The sequence below is a fragment of the Lithobates pipiens genome, unplaced genomic scaffold (genome assembly GCF_037356315.1).
Source record: "Lithobates pipiens isolate NorthernLeopardFrog02 unplaced genomic scaffold, aLitPip1_a1.2 Scaffold_30, whole genome shotgun sequence".
Lineage (NCBI taxonomy): Eukaryota > Metazoa > Chordata > Amphibia > Anura > Ranidae > Lithobates > Lithobates pipiens.
Genome location: NW_027507791.1, coordinates 76,167,595 through 76,194,915, shown reverse-complemented (window position 1 = coordinate 76,194,915; position 27,321 = coordinate 76,167,595). Strand labels below are relative to the sequence as shown.

At 47.6% G+C, this 27,321-nt stretch overlaps 1 protein-coding gene across 1 annotated transcript; it reads left to right on the top strand.

Moving 5' to 3' along the window:
- Positions 1-26,977, top strand: LOC143942995 (acyl-coenzyme A thioesterase 1-like). Its single transcript, XM_077464468.1, has 3 exons — positions 1-737; positions 3,872-4,074; positions 23,285-26,977. Exons 1-3 carry the CDS (start codon positions 11-13, stop codon positions 23,882-23,884), a joined length of 1,530 nt encoding a protein of 509 aa, XP_077320594.1. The 5' UTR covers positions 1-10; the 3' UTR covers positions 23,885-26,977.
- Positions 26,978-27,321: the final 344 nt, after the last annotated feature.

Sequence of the window (27,321 nt, the reverse complement as noted above, 5' to 3'; positions counted from 1 at the left end):
CCGCCCCCTAATGAAGTCCAGCTTCCAGTTCAGTTCACGTGCGGTTTCTGTATTATCTAGTGCCTGTTTCCTCCACCCCCTTCAGTCTATCCCGTCCTGCCCTAGTCCTCTGTGCCCAGAGAAGCTCCATAACCAAAAGTTGGTTGTCATGCAAAGGACGAATCGCTATCTATTTAGGTCCTTTGCTGGATGGACAAGTTCTGTGCGCCCCATGCCCGGCTCTGATCTCCCCCGGTTCGGACGCCCCACGTCCGGCTCTGATCTCGCCCGGTTCGGGCGCTCCATGTCCGGCTCGGTAGAGTTGCGGGTGTCCCCGGAGCGCTGCCTGTTCGATGATCCTCTCCGGTTGGAGGTGATCGGACTGATCCCCGGGCAGGAGGTGTCTCTCCGCACCGAGCTGACCGATGAAGGCGGGGAGCCGTTCACTTCACTGGGCCGGTACCGAGCCGGGAGCGGAGGGGAGCTGGATCTGAGCCGGAGCCCGGCGCTGGAGGGCGGCACGTTCACCGGAGTAGAAGCGGAGGGGCCCCTGTGGGCTCTGGAGCCCCGGAATGGTATGAGGAGGATGGTGAAGAAGGACGTGCAGAGCCCCCTGACTGTCCGCTTCTCCCTCCACCGGGAGCCGGCCGGAGATGTGCTCAGCACTGCGGTCCAGGAGAGGAGCTTCATGGGGGAAGGAGTCAGCAGGATCCCGGTGAGGGAGGGCAGAGTGCGGGCCACTCTCTTCATACCGCCCGGTGAGTGACCCCGGGACATGGGGGGACATTGGGGTCACCGGGTGTGACACAGGCCATTGGAGTCACCAGGACATGGGGGAACATTGGGGTCACCGAGTGTGACACAGGGCATCGGGGTCACCAGGACATGGGGTGACATCGGGGTCACCGGGTGTGACACAGGCCATCGGGGTCACCGGGTGTGACACAGGCCATCGGGGTCACCGGGACATTGGGGTCACCGGGTGTGATATTGGGGATCGGGGTCACCAGGGCAGGGCACCGGGTGTGATGGGGGATCAGGGTTACCAGGTGTGATGTGGAAGGATGATCAAACTGCGGTCACGGGGTCACTGGGTGTAACATTGAGGCACATCGGGCTCGCTGGATGTGACATGGAATTGGGGGTCACCTGGGGTGTAATGGAGGAATATCGTGGTCACCGGGGTTACTGGGTAAAGCTTGGGATTGGTTTCACAGGGTATGACATGGAGGGACATCAATGTCACTGGGTGTGACATGGAGGAATGATCAGATTAGGGACAGGGGAGGCTGTATGCGGTCTAAACCTGTGACATTGGGGGACATCAGGGTCGCTGGATATAACACGAAGGGACATTGAGATTCCTGGGTATGACATGGAGGGACATCGGGGTCACTGGGTGTGACATGGAGGGACGTTGAGGTTCCTAGGTAAGACATGGCATCAGGTTCACCAGGTATGACATGGAGGGACATCGGGGTCACTGGGTAAGACATGGGATCGGAGTTCACCAGGTATGACATGGAGGGACGTTGAGGTCGCTAGGTAAGACATGGGATTGGGGTCACCGGGTGTGACATGGAGGAATGATCATGGACAGAGGAGCCTGTGTGCTGTCTGAACCTACACAGGACCGCCAACTTTCCTGCTACTTTCTTTTACTGACTGAACATTTACTGACAGAGCACTTTTTCTTTCTCCCACAACCAGAAGTATTTCAGATCTCATATTGGAAACGGAGACAGTCAATTTTTGAACAGTAGAGCCACAATATGAAAACATTGACAATAACCAGTAACTTGCCAGGTTTATGTTTATAAAGTCAGTAGAGTGTGATAAGAGATCAGTCACCTGCTGGGATACGGTTGCACACCCAGGACAGCAATAGGGATCACCAGGTTGTAACAAGCGGTGGCTTAAAAGAGGACAATTTAAAAAGAGCTACACCCTGGCCACTTAACTCCTAAATGAACATAGCACCTGCATGGGTAAGTACAAATTGCTGTGATCTCGAAGCTCAGCTGCACTTTGCGGCAATTTTAGCTTCACGTACCAAGTTTCACAGGCAGCACCACCTGTCAGACTTGCCTATTGAGGGCTCTGCGCTAAATACATAAGCAAATCACTTGGCTTGCGGTTATGATGCAGTACTTCAATGTCAAATTCCCTTTCGGCTGGATAAAAAACAAACATTCAGGAAGCAGCAGTATCACCTTCTGAATGGATGCAAACTGCCTCTGCAAAGCTTTCCACCATGAGTCGCTTCATAGAGGAGCAGAAGGGACTGCAGCGCCTGGGAAAGCAGCCCACTTTAAGACCCAAACAACTTGTTCTGACACTCATACGGTCCATTTATTTTGTGGACATATGGCTTGGTTTGAGACTGCATTCCAGTGATGGTGAACTGATGAGATTTTGGGAGCCTCAGTTATAGCGCCTGACTCAAAAAAGGATTGTGCATACTACAGGACACGAGACTGCAGACATGGAATGGGAGACGAGCGGAGACTGCAGACGTGGTGCGGGAGACGGTGGGAGACTGCAGACGTGGTGCGGGAGATGGTGGGAGACTGCAGACGTGGTGCGGGAGACGGTGGGAGACTGCAGACGTGGTGCGGGAGACGGTGGGAGACTGCAGACGTGGTGCGGGAGACGGTGGGAGACTGCAGACGTGGTGCGGGAGACGGTGGGAGACTGCAGACGTGGTGCGGGAGACGGTGGGAGACTGCAGACGTGGTGCGGGAGACGGTGGGAGACTGCAGACGTGGTGCGGGAGACGGTGGGAGACTGCAGACGTGGTGCGGGAGACGGTGGGAGACTGCAGACGTGGTGCGGGAGACGGTGGGAGACTGCAGACGTGGTGCGGGAGACGGTGGGAGACTGCAGACGTGGTGCGGGAGATGGTGGGAGACTGCAGACGTGGTGCGGGAGACGGTGGGAGACTGCAGACGTGGTGCGGGAGACGGTGGGAGACCGCAGACGTGGTGCGGGAGACGGTGGGAGACTGCAGACGTGGTGCGGGAGACGGTGGGAGACTGCAGACGTGGTGCGGGAGACGGTGGGAGACTGCAGACGTGGTGCGGGAGACGGTGGGAGACTGCAGACGTGGTGCGGGAGATGGTGGGAGACTGCAGACGTGGTGCGGGAGACTGCAGACGTGGTGCGCGAGATGGCGGGAGACTGCAGACGTGGTGCGGGAGACTGCAGATGTGACACAGGAGACAGTGCGGCCAACACTACACTGTGAGAGACTGCAGACGTGGTGCAGGAGGCAGTAAGGCCAACGGTACATGGCGAGAGACTGCAGACGTGGTACGGGAGGCGGCGAGGCCAACGGTACACTGTGAGAGACTGCAGACGTGGTGCAGGAGGAGGCGAGAGACTGCAGACGTGGTGCAGGAGGCGGTAAGGCCAATGGTACATGGCGAGAGACTGCAGACGTGGTACGGGAGGCGGCGAGAGACGGCAGACATAATACAGGTGACGGTCAGACATTATTAATAGCTGATTTTGGCACCTATTATGTAAGTGTGGAGCGCTTCAGTGACCATTACCAGAGTCTGTGCAGAAGAGGGAGCATAACAATTCCTGCATCTTCATTCCCATGTAAGATTCTTTTGAAAATATATATTTTTTGTCTTGTCCATGTCCCTGTCCTTTGCTGGAATATGTAGCAAGATGTAAAGTACATCAAGCATGAACAATAAAGGCCAACAGTAAACAGCAATTCAAAGATCATATATCCATATGTCCTATTGATGGTGTAAAACATGACTTCTATTCCATACAAGGCATTGTTTAACAGTTGAAATTGCTTTGCAGTTACATTTGGCTAGTACAGTGAAGGAGATCCGTTTGCAGATATAATAATGTGTGTGAATTATGCCCACAGGACCCGGCCCATTTGCCGGCGTAATTGAAATTCAAGGGACAGGCGGAGGACTCCTGGAATACAAAGCAAGCCTATTAGCCAGTAGAGGGTTTGCCACGATGGCATTGGCGTACTACAACTATGAAGATCTCCCAAAGGATATGAAAGCTTTTCATTTGGAGTATTTTGAAGAAGCGGTGAACTATATGCTGCAGCATCCTAAGGTGAGCGATATTGTGGGAGGCATGAATTTATATAATTAAAGGATCAGTTCTCTTTCGGAACATTTTCCATGTTACACCTGTGTTTAGGGTGAAACATGTAACCTGTGCCAGCTCCCTCCACCTCTTCCCCTGTGACATGTCCTCAGACTTTTAACCACTTAAGCCCCAGACCAATTTGCAGCCAAAGGACCAAGCCCCATTTAGCGATTCGGCACTGCGTCGCTTTTACTGACAATTGCGTGGTCATGCGACGTGGTTCCCAAACAAAATTGGCGTCCTTTTTTTCCCCCACAAATAGAGCTTTCTTTTGGGGGTATATGATCACTTTTGCGGTTTTTGTTTTTTGCACTATAAACAAAAATAGAGCGACAATTTTGAAAAAAAAAAAATCAATATTTTTTTTTTTTTTGTGTGACTGCGACATTATGGTGGACACATCGGACATTTTTGACACCTTTTTGGGACCATTGTCATTTATACAGCAATCAGTGCTATTTAAATGCACTGATTCCTATGTAAATGACACTGGCCATGAAGGAGTTAACCACTAGGGGGCAGTGTAGTGTTATGTATGACATGTGTTTGTTTTTTTTTTTTTATTGTAGGGGGTGTGGCCTGGCATGTGACATCACTGATCGTCCTTCCCTATAAAAGGGAAGAGTCGATCAGTGACAGCCACACAGGGAAGCACGGGGAGAGGTTTGTTTTAGACAGACCTCTCATCGTTCTTCAGCTCTATGACCCGATTGCGGGACACCAGCGGTAATTGGGTCTGCTGGTCCCACGGTCACGGAACACATGACCTGGTCAGGAGCGTGCCGCCAGCGGCGCTCTCCCAACCCACGGCTAGGCACTTAAAAAGCAGCGTACAGGTACGTGCTTGTGCCCAGCCGTGCCATTCTGCCAACGTACATCGGCGTGAGGGGGTTCTTAAATGGTTAAACAGAAAACCTGTACAGAAGTATGGTCTGAAAGCCAGAAGACATGTCCGCAAGATCCTACATTGCAGCTGTCATCTACTGGTCAAAGGAGAAATGCTTTCCAGGCTCTAGCTGGAAATAATAAATGCACTTTTTTTTTTCTGCAAAAATATCTGCATTTATTTTTATTTTTTCCATAAAGGTCAAACTATCCTTTTAAATCAGAGGTTGGCAACCTATCGATCGTGAGCGGGTGGTGGGTAGATCACACGCCCAAGGTGCAGACCTGCTGTTTTCATATGCAGTGACTGTGCAGTGCGTCTGCACTGGCTCCTGTCATCCTTCCCAGCTGTCTCCCACAATCCACCCCACACAGCTTTCCTGTCCACTTAGTATTTCATATTCCGGCACTCAGGATAGATGTGAGGTGAGGATTAGCGGAAATGTAGCATGCCAGGTCAGGTAAATTTACTTCAAGGGCCACTAAAAGGCACTTGTTAAAGAAAATTAAAAATGCATTCTACAACACCAGCCGATGAAGCATGCAGGTTTAAGGAGGATTGTGGCAGCTGGATACGGGACATGTCAGAGTCATACATGTTATCAGCCACTCCTAATATCTGAACTCTGCACTACTTATGCATGACCTGCAAATATTACTTACTCATAACTTGTGAACTCTGCTTTGGGGCTCATTCAGATGGACGCCGAGTCCCACCCTCCATGCACGGCTGCTTTTTGCTGTGTCCGCATCCACCTCAGAGCTGCATGCAGGCAGCACATAGAAATAGATGTGCGCACACAGCAGCTGCATGGAGACAGTGGCAATTATACATTTTACATTTGTGCAGGAGCGGGTGCACAGATCCAAACACGGATGCTGTGTGTTCAGATCAATGGACCCACTCCTACATGCATGTCAGATTTCAACATGTGACTGTCCATGCAGCTGCTGCACCTACATCCACTTCTATGGGCTGCCTTACATCCTACTGACCTTTGTACACTGCCCTACATGCTACTGATCTCTGTACACTGCTTTACATACTACTGACCTTTGTACACTGCCCTACATGCTACTGATCTCTGTACACTGCCCTACGTACTACTTGCCTCTGTACACTGCCCTAAGTACTACTTACACTGGCCAAAGCTTAGAGCACACAGCCAGGTTAGCGTTGAAGCCTAGGCCTGAAACTAGTTGAGCAAGTCAACATATGCAGTACCACTCTTAATTAAATTAAATGAAAGCGAACGCTGAGTTGTTCAACTTTTTTTAACTTTTAGGTTGGCCAAATTTAAAATGGGCTCTGCTGACTGCTGCTGCTCTCTGACATCTAACTCACTGCCTAAGACAGCTCCCCCCACCCCGTAGAACACTGTACTCCTCACTATATACTCTGCTGCCACCGCCATTGTTGGTAAGGGAACCCGGCAGTGTAGCCTTACGGCTGCATGCCGTGAATCTTGCTGTGCATGTGCGAGGCTCCGCTCCTTTCTCCTACTGGCCCGGGAGGAGGAGGGGGGAACCAAGCAGCAGTGGCGTCAATGGCTGTGGCCCCTGGAATTGGAAACCGGATACTTGTCAAAAAGGCAAAGGGACCAAATGTGACACTGGAGGGGGAGGAGACAAATGAGTGGGGTGGAACTCCGCTTCAAGCCATGTAAAGTGATAGTTTATTGGAATTTTGCGTGTCGGAATTGCTACGGACGATCGCAATTTCCAATCTGAACTTTTTCCGACCAAAAAATTGAGAACCTGTTCTCAATCTTTTGCTGGCTGGAATTCGGCCAGCAAAAGTCAGATGGAGCATAAACAGGATTGTATTTTCCAACCAAAAGCTTTCATCTGTCTTTTGCTGGCCGAATTTCCGATCATGTGTAAGTGGCATCAGTCTGGTATAATTGGCTCATGCAATCAGTGTAGCAAAAATCAGCAAATGGGTAAGAATGAGTTAACAACTTTTCATATTTTCAATGTTCACCCAGACATGCAGGACTAAATATACTGGGTGGATAGTCGGAAAAAAAAAAAAAATTCTGACCACTCAAATATTGTTGCTTCAATCCACCCAATATTTCTCAACGTTGTTCTGACCTAATTTAGCCATACTTTCTCCTGCAAGGTCTTGCATTACATGCATTTGATGGAAGGCAGTAAATTGTTAAGCATCTAATCCATCCTTTTCAACACAGAGGAACCCTTGAAAAAAAACTTTCTGGTCTTATGGAACCCCTGCTAAAAGACTATATCTACATCTCATGATACATTAGTGTGATGGTCAGTGGGAAGAATGCTCCCTACGCTTGAGGTCATTGGGAAGAATAATCCTCTTACAGATAGCAAAAAATAATCAATGGTGTCAACGGGAACTTATCTGAGAGGCAGAAATAGCTCATTGCTCAAGGAACCCCTAGCAACCTCTGGCAGAACCCTAGTGTTCCATGAAACCTTGCTTGGGAAACACTGATCTAATCAAATGTTTCTAAGTCCTGGCACGCCATTCATAGTAATGTAGACATATGTTGACATGTGTAAAGGCTGGCCTGTATTTGTGGGAGGAGCCTGAGAGGGCTATTTAATCCTCTGTTGGGGCCAGTGTTGGTGTTTCTGGGTGATGCATGTTACTCCCGACTACCTTTCAGAGCGGCGGCCGGCCATAGCAATGGCCCCCCCCCCCCCCCCGTCATCCCTGGGTTCCACCGGCTGTTTGTAGTCTACCCTGCCTGTCCCCCCTTGCAGCCCATGTTCCAGCATCGTGGGGGGAGGCAGCCACCACTTCTCCTGACGCTCATGGGGGGGGGGGGGGGGGGCGGCAGTCCATCTATCCACCACCCACTTCCCCCACTGCTCCATCTATCCAGCCTGCCGCCTGCTTCTCCTGGCATTCATGCCGGTGGGGAGCAGGGGGTGCATTCGTCCTGCCTCATACTCTTCCCCTCTCTCCGCCCGCCCTCTCCCCATGTACTTATGGCTCCATGTGGCAGCCGCCCACCGATTCTCCCGGTGTGGGGGGAGGGGGGTTAATCAGCTGCCGCCAGCTCCTCTCTCTCCCCATGTGCATATTGCTCCGCCCGCCCACCGATTTTTTTTTTTTTCTCCCGGTGTGGGGGGGAGGTGATTGGGCACATCTATCCCCACGAGAGAGCCACACACCGGGGGGGGTTAGTGATCTGCCGCCCACCTGCTCCTCTCCTCTGGCTTCACGAGGGAGGCGGGCCACCGGTGCTCACGGGGGGGGTGGGGGGGGATGGGTGGCTGCTCCTTTCCTCCCCACAGAACTGACATCTCTGCAGCTGTGACTGAGGATGTCAGACCACCCAGAGCAGTCATGACAACGACCAGACAGGAGGTGACAGGTCTGCCAGGGTTGCTGCTGTTATTTGTGAATTTTTTATTTTTTTATTTTCTTTGGTTAGTGTTTCTATCGCAGCCAGCGTTTGTTTTTTCTGTCTTGGTGTTTTTCTGTCTTGGTGTTTTTCTGTCTTGGTGTTTTTCTATCCAGCATGTCTGTCATAGCGTTCTGCCCTAGGTTTTCATTCATAGGGATTTCTGCCATAGCATTCTGCCCAGCATTTCCGTAATAAGTGTTCAGCCTCTGCATTTCTGTCTCGTCATTCTGTCTTTGCGTTCTGCCCCAGCATGTCTGTCTTTGCGTTCTGCCCCGGCAGTTCTGTGTCTGCGTCTCTGCCCCAGCATCTGGCTCGCCATTGTCTCAGTATTTCTGTCATAGCATTTCTCCCCCAGGATTTCTGCTCTTACATTGCTGTCTCAGCTTTTCTGTCATAGCGTTTCTGCCCCAGGATTTCTGTCATAGCATTTCTGCCTCAGCGTTTCAGTCTTACTGTCATTGCGTTTCTGCCCCTGGTTTTTTTGTCACTACGTTCTGCATCAGCAACAAGTTCTGTCATTTCGTTTCCGCCCCGGTGTTCAGCCTCAGAGTTTCAGAGGGGCGTTGTTCACTTATGGCATACTCTGGTAGTTTTCGTCTTTGATTGTCATGTCTCATTGTATCTGTGTTCATGTTTGTACCTGGGTCAGTTAGCTAGGGTTCGGATGTCAGGATCGGTAACGTCTACAGATCCATAAGGGCTGAGGTTTTCGTTTGTTAATTGATTGTTCACAATCTTCTATACATGATACGATGCATGTTCATTCACCACACCTATACGACTACCCACTGTGGTCTGTGGGTAGACTAGCCCTGAGTTTTCAGTTAGTTACCTGTCTCTGCGCTGCAGGTTACTCGGGCTCACTTACCACTTACACGAGGGGGGTTCCGCCATCAGGTTAACTTACGCGCAGTGATCTTGACATTTCTGCTCATGTTCTCATGGGTAGGTTCTCATGTTCTCTTGGGTAGGCACAGAGGGGCGTTGATATTCTCATGTCTGGTTGTCTGTTATTTCTCTAGTTTTGTTTCCAGGTTGGGCTGTCTTGGCATCCATACCAATATCAACCATGCTTGCACTCACTTCCATCAGCCCGGCCGTTGTTGGGGGCTAGTTGATTGGTGCTGATGTTGTTTCGCCACTGGGCTCACCCTTTGGGTCAGAAGCAGTCGTCAATTGTTTCTTCAGTTGACGTCCTGTTGCGTAGAGGTCCTGGTTGTATAGATGTATAGTCTCTCTCAGGGTGTGTGCTAAGCCACATCCCCGTAATGGTGCTTGGGTGGTAGGTTTGGGCAAAATGTCATCATGATTCTGGATTCCACTCTTGGCTCTGATCTTGTCTAGCAGGTTGCCTGGAGTACTGCTCGGGGACGTCAGTCCAGTCGTCTTTTCCGATCCCCAGCCTGTTCCAGGTAGGGGGGCTTCAGTCACTTGGGTATGTCTGTATCATGCCATAGGACTTCTTTCCCTGGGATGGAGTCTTGCCCTCCTTCCTCGGTTCAGGATTCAGACTCGGCAGTTAGGTCTCAGGCTGAAGCATGCCCCAATCATATCCGGTGGGACCAGTATCCTTTGTCTGGCATGGTTTCTCCATGTTTGAAAATATTTATTGCCATGGCGCATGAGCCTTATCCGCTTACTCCATCACATCCATCAGGTATCCAGCATTTCACACTCCTGCTAGTATTTTTTTGCACTCCCTCTCTCACTTCCCCATATCAAGTGTGGGTAGGCCAGGGATGGGGGGCATGTCACTGAGCTTTTTCACTGGTGTTCGTTGAAATAGATCTTCTCGAATATCATTTGCAGGGGTTCCTCGGGCCAGGCCTTGTTCCTTTCCCCCATGTATCCTTTCATTTCACAAGCAGTTCATTCTTATTTCGAGATTCTCGGGCATCAGGATCAATCCAGTCTTTCACTGGATGTTCAGTTGGGTTCAGGGTAGTTTTGCAGGTTCTATAGGGGGTTCCTTCTCATCACCAAGTCAGGAGTCGTGGGTTCTCTTGTCACAGCGGATACTTGCTGGATACTTACTGTTGCCATCCGGGCGCACGTCATTATACGTAGTGGCTCATTCCCTTCTTCACCTAAATTTGTGTCTTTTGCCCTCTTTCAGGTATACTGACCTGCTAGGCCAAGGCACACCTCGGGCCTTGGTTCCTAGGAGTATTGCATTTCCCACTTGAAGACTCTGACTACAAGTGTAGCCTGTACTTGTGGGAGGAGCCTGAGAGGGCTATTTAATCCTCCTCCTCTGTCGGGGCCAGTGTTGATGTTTCTGGGTTCCCACCCATTCCCCCAGCTTTCATACATACTCATAGTATTTTCTTATTTTTTTCACTCAGGGTATGTCCTCTTTCAGATATACTGACCAGCTAGGCCAAGGCACACCTCAGGCCTTGGTTCCTAGTAGTATCGCATTTCCCGCTTGAAGACTCTGGCTATAAATAACCATTATTAGTAAGTATCCAGTTTGAAATCACGATGTGTGAGCACATAATGCACAGAAATGCAGTCAAAGTAGATATACCACAACCAAAAGAAATGTGAACTAACTTGCATGACTGGACATGCAAACGTATGTTCGTATCTTTTTAAAGTTCTCAACTTGAAGGTTCATATATATTGGACTAACTGTAATCTATCTACACTGGGTTTACACCTCCAGCACTATTGCTGTGTCCTCCAAGATATTCGTGGTAGACCTCTAGCATGCCTTAGCCACAGTGCAAAAAAATTTTTATCGTACATCATAGGACACAGAGTCTCAAGTAATTACTTGGTGGGTTGTAGGCCTACCTTCAGGTGTTGACACTGGTATAACCAATACAGGAAGTTGACTCTCCTATATAACCCCTCCTCCTTCCAGGAGCACTCAGTTTTTTCGCCAGTGTCTAAGATGTTGGTCACAAGTGAAGATGTACTCTAAAGGAGCTCCAGTAGGGGTCCATGCTGGATTTAAAGAAACCTCCACAATCAGATCCATCCTTGCCACTAAGGCCATAGGATGGTACCTGGACCTCGATGCAAGAACAAGGTTTTGCCTGTAATGCTTCTCTTTGAGAGCTGGACCCTAGGAACCAGGACGCTTTTTGGTCTTGCTACAGTTCCTAAAGTTATCCTGAGGGGTGCTATACAAGGCCCAAAGGAGCGGAACCCCTTTTTAAAGGGGCCCCAGTCTTTGATCGTGTTTAAACGCAGCCTGCCGTGATGGGTGAAAGTTGGATCTGTCTGTTAAATCAGCAGTATCCTGCAGCGAGGACAAGGTAAGGGAAGATGCTTTGCTTTTTCCTTCAATATACCTTATATGCCTTATAAATGTCTCCTCTATAAGGAGTAACTTACACTACCTATGATGTGTCTTAGTGCAGCTCTGTCTCAGAACATGTGTGGTCCCAGTGGCAGAGGGGGTTCTTACTATAGATCTTGTTGGATTTGGTAAAAAATACAGCAGTTACTAATACAGAGATGTGTATAAACTTCTATATGGGTGCTGGCTGATTGGTTGACGCAGCTGCTTTAGCTGCATGGTTTAATTACAACCCAGCACTTCCACCTAGTATGCCCTATGCTCCTGTGGTTTAAAAAATAAATAAATATATAAATCTGCTGACAGAACCCCCCCTCTTCCCCTCCCCCCCCCCTTCCCTCTTGTAGAGGTGTATAGTACGTTCACCTTACTTTGTGTTGGCCATCCGGGTCCCTAGCAGGGCCTGAGAACGCAGAGGGGCATGTCCGCAAGGTCTCATGGCACTGTGTATGGATGTAACGTCCACACACACAGCACTCGCCGCCTAGCTGAGGGGAAGCGCTGAAGATGCCAATCGGGTTCCACCTGAGGCTTTATATTACAGACACTCTCATTTCAGAAAGTCTTTTTAACTGAAGAGAGGCAGTCTGTCACACTAAGAGACACCAGAGTGCTGGACGCGTAAGGGTGTAAACAGGCATTTCCAGACAGATTGTTACTTGGTAGCAAAAGAACTGTTATTTTGTGTGTACCTCTGCTTGTGCTTTGCACTATGTCTTCCAGACCTACCGTAAAGGTACCTAAGGTGTCACCCCCCAGGTGCTGAGAATCCCAGTTATGCCTCCATACGGTCTTCCTCTTCGGAGAGATCGGACATGGCAAGCCAGGGTGAGTTATTGGAAGCTAGCGGTGTTGCAACTGCTTCACACACTTCAGCCCCTGTAGTGGTGACTGAAGATGCATTTTCCTCTGCCTTGCAAGGCTTAGAAGGAAGATTAGTGGCTTTAATCGCATCTTCCATCCAGTGTATAGGAAGCATCCTAGATCCCCCTCCCCCACCTTAGACTCTTTACAGTCAGTGGAGGTCCCAAGAGAATTATGGGGACAGGATGGGGTATTGCCCTCAGATGATCGGGAGGAAAGGCATGCGATTATTTCTCTGCGGAGGAAAAAATACTTGAAGTTCCCAAGGATCCCTGCTTCACAATCTGAAGTACAGAGGCTTGCAAAGATGGTTCGCTCTACTTGCATGCTACCTCTAACAGAGTTAGCTGAAGGGCCGGTCTCTTCCTTGGGTTCTTTGAAGCCTTTACAGCCTTTGCATGCATTTCCCGTCCACGCATTACTAAAAAAGCTTATTTATACCGAATGGGATCATCCGGATAAGCATTTTTTCCCTTCCAAAGAGACTCGCAAAGCTCTATCCTATGGAAGAAAGATTCACTAAAAGATGGAAAGTTCCAGCAGTTGACGCTGCGATTTCCAATGTGAAAAAAAAAAAAAGTGGACAATGCGCTTATGCTTAAAGATCCAACAGATAAGAAGTTGGAAGGTCTGTTAAAATCCTTTTTTTCTTAGCGGGTACTGTTGCTCAGCCTGCAATTGCAGCTATAGGCATCTGTCAATCCTTAAAGGACCAGTTCACAGATGCTCTCAGATGAGCTCCCTGCACAACAAGCACAGGAACTGGCCGAGCTACCTAAAGCATTATGCTTTGCTGTAGACGCTATGAAGGATTCTATTCACCAGGCATCATGCCTTGCGTTTTGTACTTGTAAATATGCAAAGGACCCTTGGTTAAAGGGTTGGTCAGCTGAGATGCCTTGTAAGAACCTTCTGACTAGTTTCCCCTTTAAGGGAGAACGATTATTTGACAATAGTTTGGCTAAATACATTCAAACAATTTCCAGCGGAAATAGTACTCTTTTGCCAGTCAAAAGAAAATATAAGGGTCTTTCATTTAAACTGTTCGGTCTCTGCCATCAGACCAGGCATAAAGGAAGACCTGGGGCTGCAAGTCTTCAAAGCAGAATACAAGCCCTCCTAACGAAGAGGCATCTCCCCTCACCAAGGTGGGGAGATTCAGGACAAATGGACTCTCTCCACAGCGTCTCTAGGATACAAGCTAGAGCTTTGAGAGTTTCCACCATCTCGTTTTCTGAGATCCAACATTCCCAAGGATCCAGGGAAAAGGCAATCCCTGTTGCAAGCATTAGACCGATTATTGGCTCAAGGGGTGATCAGACAGATTCCCAAACAAGAGCAAGGTTTGAGGTTTTACTCAAACCTAATTACGGTGCCAAAGCCAAATGGGGATATCGGACACCAAGTCTAGATCTATATAATCTAAATCGGTTCCTGAAAATCCGCTCCATTTGCATGGAGTCAATCAAGTCAGTCATTTCCATCCTGCAAGGAGAAAAACTTCTGGCGTCCATCGACATCAGAGATGCATAGCTGCTTGTCCATATATTTCCTCCTCACCAGAGATTTCTGCGGTTCTAAGTAGAACAGAAGCATTTTCAGTTAATATCCTTGCCCTTCAGGCTTGCTACAGCATCTCGGGTATTCACTAAGGTATTAGCCTCACCTCTAGTCAGGTTAAGGGCACAGGGCATAACTGTCTTTGCTTACTTAGACGTTCTATTGTTAATAGACCAGTCAGTGGCTTGCTTGAAGCAAGGTGTAGCCATCACAAGCAGTTACCTGGAAGGTTTGGGTTGGATTCTCAACCTAAAGAAATCCTCCTTAAAGCCACTAAGAAGGCTGGAGTATCTGGGCCTGATCATAGACACAGCCCAGAAAAGGGGTGTTCTTGCCTCCCACAAGTATCCGCTCCATACAGGAGCTGGTGAGGATGATCAGGTCGAAGAGAAATCCTTCAATTCGCCTTTGCATGAGGTTGTTAGGGAAGATGGTAGCTTCATTCGAAGCAGTTCCCTATGCTCAATTCCATTCGAAACTGAAAGCAGTATTCTGGCTGCTTGGAACAAAACGATTCAAGCTATGGACTTGCCAATGTCGCTGTCCCCATGAGTGTCCCAAAGCCTCAGTTGGTGGTTACTATCTTGGAACCTGCTGAAGGGAAAGCCCTTTAGATCAATTATCTAGAAGGTAGTAACAGATGCCAGCCTTTCAGGTTGGGGAGTAGCAGCCTTGCCCATTGACATCCTAGAGATTCTGGCAGTGTATCTGGCTCTAGAAACCTGGACCTCCAGGTTAAAGAATTGTTCTGCCAGGATCCAGTCTGACAATGCCACGGCTGTGGCATATATCAATCACAAGGGGTCACCAAGAGTCTCTCAGCTCAGAGAGAGGTGAACCAGATTCTAAATTGGACAGAAGAGAATGTCCCATGCCTATCGGCAGTTTTCATTCCGGGAGTAGAGAATTGGCAGGTGGACTATCTAAGTCGCCAGCAGTTATTCCCAAGAGAATGGTCTCTTCACCCCAAGGTGTTTCAGGCTGTTTGTCAAAGATGGGGGACTCCAGACGTAGACCTTCTAGCATCCAGATTCAACACTAAGCTAGTCAACTTTGCATCCAGGATAGGGGACCCACTCGGATACGGAACAGATGCGTTGGCGACCCTGTGGGATCAGTTTTTACTGATCTATGCACTTTTCCCTGATTCAGTTGCTACCTCAAGTTCTTTGCAGGATCAAGCTGGAAAGAAAATCGGTAATACTGGTAGCACCAGCATGGCCCTGAAGGTCATGGTACGAAGAGATCGTAAGGATAGGAGTGGAGGGTCCAGGGCTCTTCCCTCTAAGGCCAGACCTGCTATCTCAGTTGCCGATATTCCATCCTACTTTACGAACGCTAAATTTAACGGCTTGGCTATTGAGACCCACATTCTGAATAAACGTGGGCTTTCCAGGTCAGTTATCTCTACTTTGATTATTGCTAGGAAGCCAGCTTCTAGAGCTATATATTATAGACCATGGAAAGCTTATGTTTCCTGGTGTGAGTCCAAGGGTTGGTACCGTCGGAGATATATCATAGGCAGAATTCTTAACTTTCCACAATTAAGCATAGAGATGAAGTTGGCCCTGAGTACTATTAAGGGCCAAGTCTCAGCCTTATCGTTTTTTTATTTCAAAGACTGCTTGCTATGCATTCTTTAGTCTAGGGTTTCATGCAAGGAGTGCTGCGGATTAATCCGCCAGTTAAATCACTCTTAAGCGCCTAGAGGCGATTCAGTTCGCATTGTGCGCTATATAAGTATTTCATTCATTCATTCATTAAGCCCTTTTGGGACTTAAATTTAGTTTTGTCAGAGTTACAAAAACAGCCATTCGAACCGTTGCAGCATGCTCCCTTAGTCTTTCTGACTAGGAAGCTGATATTTTCGTTTGCTATATCCTCAGCAAGGAGGATTTCATAATTGGCTGCTCTTTTTTGTAAGTAGTCATATTTGATTATTCATGAGGACAGAGTGGTGTTATGCCCTCGTCCAGGTTTTTTGCCAAAAGTGGTTTCAGGCTTTCATCTGAATGAAGATATTGTCCTGCAAGGGATTTTTCCCAAGACCTTGTTCCAGGGAAGAAAGGTCACTAAATTGTCTTGATGTAGTGAGAGCAGTGAAAATGTATTTAAGAAAACTGCTCCAATTCGTAAGATTGTAAGAATGTCTTATTTCTTCTGCCAGAGGGTCCTAAGAAGGGACAGGCAGCGTCAAAATCACTGTCGCTTAGTGCATTTGGCAAGTTATAATTCAAAGTTATAATTTAAAGGGAAAGATTCCCCCTTTTCAAGTTAAGGCGCACTCTACCAGAGTGGTTGGTGCTTCTTGGGCAGTGTGTCACCAGGCCTCCAGGTCTCAAATCTGCAAGGCCGCGACTTGGCCTTCAGTACATACGTTTGCAAAATGTTATCAAGTGCATATAAGATGGAATGAGGATATCGCCTTTGGGCGCAGTGTGCTGCAGGCAGTAGTATAAGTCCTCAGGTCTGGGGGTTACCCTACGGGTTGTCTCTCCCTCCCCTTAAGTAGAATTGCTATGGGACATCCCACCAAGTAATTACTTGAGACTCTGTGTCCTATGATGTATGATAAAGAAAATAGGATTTTTAAAACGGCTTACCTGTAAAATCCTTTTCTTGGAGTACATTATAGGACACAGAGCTCCCGCCCCTCTGTTTTATGGGGTAAGAGTATATTACTTGCTTGGCTACAAAAACTGAGTGCTCCTGAAAGGCGGAGGGGTTATATAGGGGAGTCAACTTCCTGTATTGGTTATGCCAGTGTCAACACCTGAAGGTAGCCCTATACCCACCAAGTAATTACTTGAGACGCTGTGTCCTATGATGTATTCCAAGAAAAGGATTTTTACAGGTAAGCTGTTTTAAAAATCCTATTTTTTCATCCACTAAATAATTACTATTTTAATTGACTAAATATGACTAAATACAATTGAGATAACTAAAATGGCATTTTAGTCAAAAGACCCCTTTCACACTGGGGCAATGGGTGCGTTGGTGGTAAAACACTATGTTTTTAGCGGCGCTTTACCACCAATTTCACAGAGCTATTCGGCCGCTAGCGGGTCGCTTTTACCCCCCCCCAGCACCCAAGAAAGGTTAAAAGCACCGTAAAGCGCTGCTGCAGTGTAGCCGCACTGCCCCATTGATTTAAATGGGCAACACCACTCCTTCACCGCTCCAAAGATGCTGCTAGCAGGACTTTTTTTTTTTTTTTGTTTTTTTTAAGCATCCTGCCAGCGCACTGCTCCAGTGTGAAAGCCCTCAGGGCTTTCACATTGGAGACACAGCAGCGGCTCTTTCAGGGTGCTTTGCAGGCGCTATTTTTAGTGCTGTAGTGCCTGCAAAGCGCTCCAGTGTGAAAGGGGTCTAAGTAAATTTTAAAGTCAAAATTGCACTGCCACATAAGAATACTTGGTACGTAGTATTAAGCTGCTAAAAGAAAAAGAATGAAGAAAAAGGCCTTTCTTATTAAAAACAAATTACAATTTTTTTTTTTTGAGTTGTACTTCTGTATAAAAGCAATATATTTTGTTTATGAAAATTTGTTTTATTTATCAAGAAATTATATTTCACAACGGCTAAATCTGTGTCTGTAGTGCATGTTCAAACCTTAATACCATAAATAAACATGTTAATAGATTTTTACTCCAGGAGTATATATTGAGTTTGGAAATTCTAAAGAAATGCTTAAATAGTGCATTAATATTTAACTAAACCCATTCAATTTTAGTCGACTAAAATACACTGGAGAATTTAATGACTGAAATGTACTGGAAACTTTAATCGACTGAAACTAAAACGATTCAGGTGACTAAAACTTAAATGGCATTTTAGTTGAAAGGCTATAACTAAATTGAAATTTGTCAAAATTAACACTGCTTAGCCATTACCCGACTTTAGGCAATAAACATCACATGCCAGAGTTTCTTTTGACCTATCCTCAGCCGGCAACCACACGTCAAGGGGCTGGGGGGGGGGGGGCACTGATGCCATAGGTGTGTTTCATCCATAATTGGATCGGTGGGGGCTTATAAATGCATTTACCCAAAACATCCCCTTTTTAACCTAAGGGGGAAGGGAACAAAAAAAGTATCATTTACAGTTGTGCTCATAAGTTTACACACCCTGGCAGAATTTTATGATTTCATGGCCGTTTTTCAGAGAACACAAAAACATTTTTCACTCGTGGTTAGTGTTTGGCTGAATCCATTTTTCTCTTATATTCACTGACCGACACAGCTCCTCTCTGTAACAAATGGGTTTGTTAGCCTTATCACTAGGAGAATACTAGGCATAGTTGTAATACAACACTTAGTTACGCCCAGGGGGGGCAGTCCCTCTGGCTACAAACCCCCACCCTGCAAAGCAGTATCAGTTTTATTTTGCTTAGCAAAGGAGAAGGACCTGAGAACTCTGCGGGCCCATCGGTCCTTGCTTTTTTACGCAGAAGCTTGGGTTTTTGTGCAAGATGAATGATCCTGTGATCAGCTATCAACAGCTGGCTGGGTGACAGGCTGGATACCCTTATCCTTGTAGTCTCCCCAGTCTGGCCATCAAGCGTGTGCAGGTCGCAGCTATGGCTCGGCAGGCCATGACATACCTCAGCTCCAGAGGTGGTCGGTGAGCTTTTATGCTCCGGGGCATACATCTGACCGGGCTACTGATGTCTGCATCACAGTATGCCAAGGCCAATAGCCTACCCTGTACTGATCAGGAGTAGGTCTACAGTGGAATGTCTCCCAGCTCTTCAGGACTCTTAAGTACAGCTCTCCCTGACCCGGCAGGGCTGAGCAGCTGGGCGTTCCCTGGGAGGTCGATTCGGGGGTCCCTCACCTCCCTCTTCTCTCCCCTGTCCCTATCTTCCCTCCAACCCCTCACGGGGGGGTTGCATGTGGCACTGAGTGGTGTGTGTGTGTGTGTGTCCGTGTCCCTGAGGGCTCTCACCTGGGATAGGGGGCTGGCTGGTGGTGCCTGGATCCTGTGTATTTAGCTCCCGGGAGGTGCCTGTGAGGTCTGGCTGTGTTTTCGGTACAGCGCTGTGTCTCTGCCACATTTTTGTCTCTGTCCCTCATGAAGCTGGCTGGCAGCCATTTTAGGTGTGGGCCAGGGCAGCATGTCTTCTGGGCTTCAAGCGGCCATTTTCCCAGTGCTTTCCTATTCAGGACACTGTCTGCCATTTTCTAGAAGCCTGAGTAAGTTTGTGTTCAGCAGCAGCTACATGTGTTCTCAGCTTCCTGTTTGTTACTGGACACTGGGCGGCCTTTCTATGTAGTTTGAGCAAGTTTTTTTGCAGATCGTTTTAATGACAGTTTTGGTTTTCTCTGCACCTGGGAGCACTAGGGGTCTACAGGCACTGCTGTGAACAGCGCGGAACTCCTCAGGGTGGTGAGTCCGGCGAGTTAGAACCCCTCAGTCAGCAGCAGCAAGGAAGGTGGGACTGTCCCAAGTCCCCTGCGGGTGGCAGACAGGATAGGGTCAGCATGGCTTCAGAAACTTGTGTTTCTTCCTCTGAAATCCAGACAATTGCACCCGGGTCACCTGCGGACTGCACAGTTCCCATGGACACCCTGACGGCGGTCCTCAATTCGTTCATTGCCAAGATGGAGGCGGTGCGTGGGAAGAAAAGTGCTAAAAAGTGGCCCCTGCCCCCCATCCTCTGGGGAGAGCTCTGACGCAGACTTGGGTCCTGCTGAAGCTGGTGACCCCTGTTCTGTCTTGTCAGACGACGCTGACGAGGACCATTCGGACAGTGAGGATGAGTCCGAGTCCGGGCGCGGCAAAGCGATTGTTGGAGTACTTATCACAGCTGTGCATGATACCCTGAAGGTTCAGGAGCCAGCGGATCCCTCTGCTGATGTACCTTTTGGGTCCCGCAAGCCAGCACGTTCACCTAAGGTGTTCCTGTATCTGACTTATTTTGACAAGTTCATTTACAAGGAATGGGGTCGCCCGCAATGGACCTTTTTTGGTCCCTTTTCGGACCTTTGCGTTACCCCTTTGAGGAAAGTCTTCTCAAGAAATGTTCGGCTTCTCCGGTCGTGGACCCCCCAGTATCCAGGTAAAACAAAGTGACCACGTTCCCGGTTGAGTGGACTCCTGCATTCAAGGATCTCACGGACAGGAAGGCCGAGGCGGTGGCTCGTTCCTTGTTTACGGTTGTGGGGTCTGTCGTGCGACCTGTACTGGCATCCCCACTTGTGTAGCAGACACTAACTCAGTGGGCAAAACTTTTGCACCGCGAATTGGGAGAGCAACAGGCTTCCCCTGTCTGCATGGAACTAGCAGACCAACTAGTGCAAGGCCCTAAGTACGTCTGTGACGCGGCCCTCTGTTATCCAGGGCCTCGGTGTCAGCTGTGGTACTGAGGCGCTTAATTTGGTTAAAATGCTTGTCTGCTGACCAGGAATCCAAAAAGCCCTGACGGATCTTCCCTTCCTTGGCGACCGGCTCTTTGGAGCCTCATTAGATGACATTATTAAAAATGCCACCAGTGGTAAGAGTACCCTACTCCCACAGGCCAGGAAGGCTAGGGAGCCATGCCGTAGGCAAGGGCCCACTTTTTTCGTCTGCCTGGAGCTTTGACACAACATCCCCAGCTCGACAGGACGTCCACGGACGGTCAAATACGTCCCTGGAACCGCAAGCCTAACAAGCCTGCGGATAAAAGTGCTAGTGCATGAAGGTTTCTCCGGTGGGGGGTCGCCTTCCGTAGTTTGCAGCCCGGCTTCCCCTCCAGCATTCCCGTATCCCCGGTTCGCCGGGAGGCCCTGTTGGGGGGGGGGGGGGGCGGTAAGGGATTTGCTGAATCGCGGGGTGACTGTACCGGTTCCGGACTCGGAACGCTTCCAGGGATTCTACTCAAATCTGTTTGTGGTTCCCAAGAAGGAAGGGGTACGTCCGATCTTGGACCTAAAAGCCCTCAATCACTTTGTGAAAGTGCACAGGTGCAGAATGGAATCGGTTCGCTCAGTAGTCGCTGCACTTCATCAAGGGGACTCCCTGGCATCCTTGGACATCCAGGATGCGTACCTGAACATACCCATATGCCTTCGGCATCAAAAGTTTCTGCGATTTGCAGTCGGGGAAGCCCACTACCAGTTTGTGGCTATAAATTTTGGTCTGGCATCAGCCTCCACAGTCTTTACCAAGGTACTGGCTCCAGTTTTGGCGTTGCTGCGACAACGTGGGATCGCGATCTTGGGATACCTAGACTATCTCCTCCTAAGAGCACCTTCCGTCTCTAACTTTCACAAAGACCAAATAATATCCACTAACTTGAGTTATTTTTTACCAAAGATATGTAGCAGTATAAATTGTGGCCAAAATTTATGAAGACAAATTAATAATTTGCAAAATTTTATCACAGAAACAAAAAATGCGTTTTTATTTCAAAATGTTCGGTCTTTTTTTCATTTATAGCGTAAAAAATAAAACCCAGAGGTGATCGAATACCACCAAAAGAAAGCTCTATTTGTGGGAAAAAAAGGACAAAAAATAAATTTGGGTACAGTGTGTCATTCAAAGTGTGAGAGCACTGAAAGCTGAAAATTGGTCTGGTCATGAGGGGGGTTTAAGTGTCCAGTTGTCAAGTGGTTAAAGGAAGGAGATATGCCTTTTATTTTGCACCTTAAGTTTTTCATTATGTTAAAAAGAAGATAATGCCTTGTGCACTTTAACTTGATTTGATAAACAAATAGACAAAACTTATGTTTATTTGTCTTGTCTTTTCGGATCAGCAAAGAAAAAAAAAAAGATCCGATCCATGACTCTGATCCGAGGAACGTTCCGATCCCTGAGGTTTTTAATCCGTTGCACCCCTACTCTCCAGCTCACTTTCTTTTGAGCTAACCCCCCCCCCCCCCCCAGCATAAGCAATGTTATCTTTTCTTTTGTAGACTACTAATCTAGGGTGACCAGACATCCCCGGTTTCCGGGGACAGTCCCCGGATTGCAGTGGTATGAAGGGGGGCATCTGTTACTCTCGCCCTGGGTGAAACATTTGGGGGGGGGGGTGGACAATCATTGATGTGCATCCCCCAAGTGTGCTGTGTTGCCCCCCTGCCCAGGGACTCCTGTAGTCTAGCCTGTCCCTCATGATCCCTCTGGTGAGAGCGGCCTATGTGTGTGTGTGAGAACAACGGAGGGGTCGGCGGCTATTGGAGAAGCTCTTGGCAGGGGATGCTGAGGAGCAGCTGGGTGTTGGGAACAGTACCTGGTGCTGGGGAGAGCCCTGCTCTGATTATCATGGAGGCCATGGAGAAGTGAGCAAAATCAAACAATCTACACTGTTCATGTAGGGGGGGGGGGGGGGGGGTGTGAGTAGTGCAGGAAGCGGGTAGGTCAGTATAAGTGGTCAGTATAGAACTCGGGTAGGTCAGTGTAGTAGTCAGTATAGGAATCGGGTAGGTCAGTGGTCAGGGTAGGAAACCAGGTAGGTTAGTTCAGTGGGCAGGTAGGTCAGTGTAGGAATTAAGTTGGTCTGTACTAGTGGAAGGGACTCAGGGAGTGCTAAATGTCTGGCGGGGGTGCACATTTTTTGCCTTGTCCCGGGCGCTGACAACCCATGCTACACTTCTGACTGCATATATAATTTGAGGAAAATATGCATATAAAATAGTTTTTCCATGTGCCAATTAAAAAAAATAAATGTCCCCGGATTTCATTTTAAAAATCTGGTCCCCTTATGCTAATCACACCACCCCTCATGTAATGGAGATGTACAAAGCCAGATATGTTTGAAGTCCAGCCTGTGTGATAACCTAAGGCACCATCCATAAATACAGTAGAGGAATTAGTGTAGCCATGAATGGACAGGATGTTTGTAGGCTCACCAGGGTAAAATAAAGGGAGAGTGGGGATGGCGGAAAAAAAAAAAAGCAAACTGTCGGTCATCACATCTATGGATTGGTAAGCGGCAATAAAGTTAACCCATTGTAAAGGCCTTTTTTTCACAGGCTGCAACTGCTTTGAAAATATAAATCACAATAAAAGCAGTTTGTTGCCTTGGAAAGAAGACCTTCCATCTGTAGTTTCCAAGATTTTTAGGTGGATGTGTGATTAAATGTGTAGTTGTTTGTTTTGGATCGCTTTCCCCTAAAAAGCTTGTTGGCCATTTGTCACAATAGTAAGCTGATAGAGCTTATCTCTCTTTCTACTTCAGGTTAAAGGTCCAGGAATAGGTCTTCTTGGCCATTCTAAAGGTGGAGATTTGGTGGTTTCTATGGCTTCCTTCCTTAAAGGTATAACTGCAGCAGCTGTTGTAAATGGAGCTGTGGCCAATTCTGCAGCAGACCTTCACTACAAAGACATCATATTGCCTGCCATTGGCTATGACGCAAAAAAAGCTAGGTTCCCACAGCCAGGATTTATTGATATCCGGGAAGTTTTTAACAATCCACTAGAAGAACTGAATCGTCAGAGCCTTATTCCTGTTTGGAGAGCAGATTCCAAGTTTCTCTTTCTGGTGGGAGAAGATGACCGGAACTGGAAGAGCGACTTTTATGCCCAGATAGCCTGCAAACTTTTGGAAGAACACGGGAAAGAAAAGCCAGAGGTTGTGTACTATCCCAAAGCTGGACATTATATTGAGCCTCCTTACTACCCACTATGTAAAGCTTCCCTACATAAGCTTGTTGGTCTTCCATGTGTTTGGGGAGGGGAACCAAAAGAGCAAAATTTTGCACAAGTTGATTCCTGGCAGAGAATTCAGGCTTTCTTCCATAAGCACTTAATTCGGAAAAGCCCCTCAAGCAAAATGTGAAGGCTATACCATAGGAATTGGATCATAAAACGATCATTATTGAAGATATTGTATTCTGATAACCATACATGCTAAATACAGGTTTATTCCACATATTACCTGATTTAAAAAAAAAAAATTATTTCACATACCACTTTTATATCTTTACTAACACTTACATTATGATTACGGGGTTCAGTAAAAGTTAATGCCATGGACTGGGACAAACTAGAACATTTCCAAGGGTGCATGAGCAGCTGCAGCAACAATCTGAGGAATTCATGCTGTAGACACTCTTTTTAGAATTTCATTGCTTCACTGCGTGACCCTTGATGTCATTACCCAGATATGGCCATGGCCATACTTGGACAGTGATCTCAATTGGCTTCCTCGCCCATTTGTTTACTTTCAGCTATTGGCAGGGGAATCTCCTAGATGGCAGCCAAATAGAACTGGGATGAGTCATTGATTGCTATTGCATCTTCCCAGCAAATATGCCCAACTCTTAAGTACTGGCATCTCTCTCTATTGACCAACTCAGAGCTGATTGCAATTACCACTGGTTAACTTATCTGCAGACTGGCGGTTATTCTTTTAGACTTTCAGCCATAGCAACAGATTCTAAAAGTGTCAGTAGTAGAAACTATCTGGATATGGCGTATTAGTTTCCGCTGGTACTAAAAGCTGGTGCAAAGCTATTTTTTTTTTTTTTTTTTTTTTTAAGTTAAGCACAGATCACTTTAAAGGGGCCATACCTCTAAAAAAGTGTTGTTGCTTTATTGAATTCCCCCCCATGTCAAGTTAATAAAAGATAACTCCTTGCAGCACACCTGGCATTGTTATGCTGCGTACACACGATCTGGCTATCTGGCGGACAACCTGCCGGACTTTGCAACGGAGGTCTGCCAGACTTTCCGAATGACCGGACCTGTCCACACCCGACCGGACTTTTTGGTGGACAATCCGCCAGAATTTTGAAATGAACGGACTTGCCCACACACGGAGAAAAGTCTGTTCATTTTGAACGTGGCTCCAGGTAGACGGGACTAGCGAAGGAAGCCAATGTCGCCGCCTCCACCGGCGAGATTGACACATCGTGAGCCCCGTCACCTGGTATGGATTTAAAGGGGAACCCCTACGTGGAAAAAATGGTGTGAGGGTCCCCCCCCCAAAGTCCATAGAAGACCCTTATCCGAGCACGCAGCCTGGCCGGTCAGGAAAGGGGGTGTGGACGAGCGAGCGCCCCCCCCCCCCTTCCTGAGCTGTAACAGGCCACGTGCCCTCAACATGGGGGGGTCGTTTGTGGAAGGGGGGCCCTGTGGCTCCCCCACCACAAAACACCTTGTCCCCATGTTGATGAGGACAAGGGCCTCTTCCCGACAACCCTGGCTGTTGGTTGTCGGGGTCTGCGGGCGGGGGGCTTAGCAGAATCCGGGAGCCCCCTTTAATAAGGGGGCCCCCCGACCCTATGTGAATGAGTTTGGGGTATGTAGCCCCACCCGTTCACCTGGGGAAAAAGTTACATAAAAACACACACAACACAGGTTTTAAAAATACTTAAAAGCACCCCCCCCCCTCATGTTGAGGCCACACGGGCTGGTACGGCACAGGGGCGCCCCCTTTCCTGACCGGGGGTCTGCTATGGACTTTGGGGGGCCCCCATGCCATTTTTTTGGCGTAGGGGTTCCCCTTTAAATCCATACCAGGTGACAGGGCTTGCGAGGTGTCAATCTCGCTGATGGAGGTGGCGACATTCACTTCCTTCGCTAGTCCCGTCTACCTGGAGCCACGTTCAAAATGAACGGACTTTACTCCGTGTGTGAGCAAGTCCACTAATTTTAAAAGACTGGTGGACTAGCACACAGACGCACGGATTACAATTTTGAGTCAAGACTTCTTTCTAAGTCCACTGGAATTTTGGGAAGGAAAAAGTCAGCCAGAGTCCACACACGGGCTGATTGTCTGCCAGACTCTGGTCCGCCGGATAGTGTGTATGCGGCATTATAGTTTTCCCAATTCTTGGAACTATCATTATAGCTGGTCAGCGTAGTTTGCGTGGAAATGTGGAGAAAATTACAAAGACGTGAATTAAAAGTTATTTTAAATATTTTGTTATGGTTGACAGGTGTCCTGTTGAACTTGACAAAGGGTGAAGACGCTTGAAACTGTTCCAGTATATGTTCTTTGCAGGCTAACGTGTCTTTCTTTTTAAAGTATACTTCTTGTAATGGCATTTTAAACTGTGTGGCATCTGCACATACTTGGAAAATATTGGTTGTATTTTATGACAACCAGTATTAACCACAAACCGTTATGAAAAAATAGCGGGGTGTGGGGAGGCATATATTGCTTTTTATAAATCAGCCACGTAGATTTTATCTCTTTATTCACTTGAATTGCTGCTTGTGTTTTTTTGGGGGTTTTTTTTGCGCATATGCAGGCTATTTATTCCAGAAGAGACAAAATGAAACTCCCCTGCCTTAGCATGTACACTAAACTACGCATGATCAGTATACCTGTACTGAGGTGTGTGGTATACATTTCCACCACTGTTTGTGTGCCAGGGTAGCTGAACTCCTGCACAGGCGCAAGAGTTATGTCATTTTGTGCAAGTCAATCAAAATGGCCACCGATGGACCCAAGTCCATTGGAGCGAAGGTAAGTATTTTAGACCTTGGCTCCACTTTAAGGCCCTCAAACTGTAAGTTTACCTGTGAGTCTGTGTGGACACATTCCCAGGGTGAATAAGTCATTAAATATAGTCTTGCAGTGTTAAAACTTAGGGAGTTCTCAAACATTTGGTTTTAGTTTACTTGAAATGTCTTCTTAAATTTTAATATTGTTATTTTATTAATAGAAATTAATTATAAGTTCAAATGAAAAATGCACTTAAAAGGTACTTTCACCCAAGAATGACCTACTCTGCTTCCTCCTGCCTCTGTATTACAATTGGAAAGGACACACATGCCAGGGGTCTACAGGACCCGGCAGATGCATGTCAGCAAAGTTCCGCAAAACCCCCCAGGCATATGCAGAAAGCAACAGATCTCTGAAGGTCTATGGGACTTTACAGAGACAGCTGTGTCTGTGCATGCGTGGGTTATTGGTACTAGATGGCGGTCTGGGAGCAGAGTGATTAAAACAAACTTTGGCTGGAAGAAGGCCAAAATGGGCTCCATGGAGTTTGTTTTTTATTTTCATACAAGAACAATTACCATGGACTAAAAAAATGTTTAGCTAGGTAGAGTGAAGTTCCTCTTTTAACATGTTTTGCACTAATTATAGAGGGAACCATACAGTATAGTATTTATATGCATGGAAAGGTTCTGGTATGACCATGCAGTCAGTGGGATAGACTGCCTTTCCTCCCTGAAATAATACTCAATATTTATATTGTACACAGATGGAAACATACCTGTACTGTATTTTTACAGTGTAAGCTTCCAGACCAGTATTAA

What these genes read in the sequence shown, in the direction of transcription:
- LOC143942995 (XM_077464468.1), top strand. Translation starts at nt 11, where the DNA reads ATGAAGTCCAGCTTCCAGTTCAGTTCACGTGCGGTTTCTGTATTATCT. An exon ending in CACTCTCTTCATACCGCCCG is followed by an intron (nt 738 to 3,871) that starts GTGAGTGACCCC and finishes TTATGCCCACAG; the next exon opens with GACCCGGCCCATTTGCCGGC. An exon ending in ATATGCTGCAGCATCCTAAG is followed by an intron (nt 4,075 to 23,284) that starts GTGAGCGATATT and finishes TTTCTACTTCAG; the next exon opens with GTTAAAGGTCCAGGAATAGG.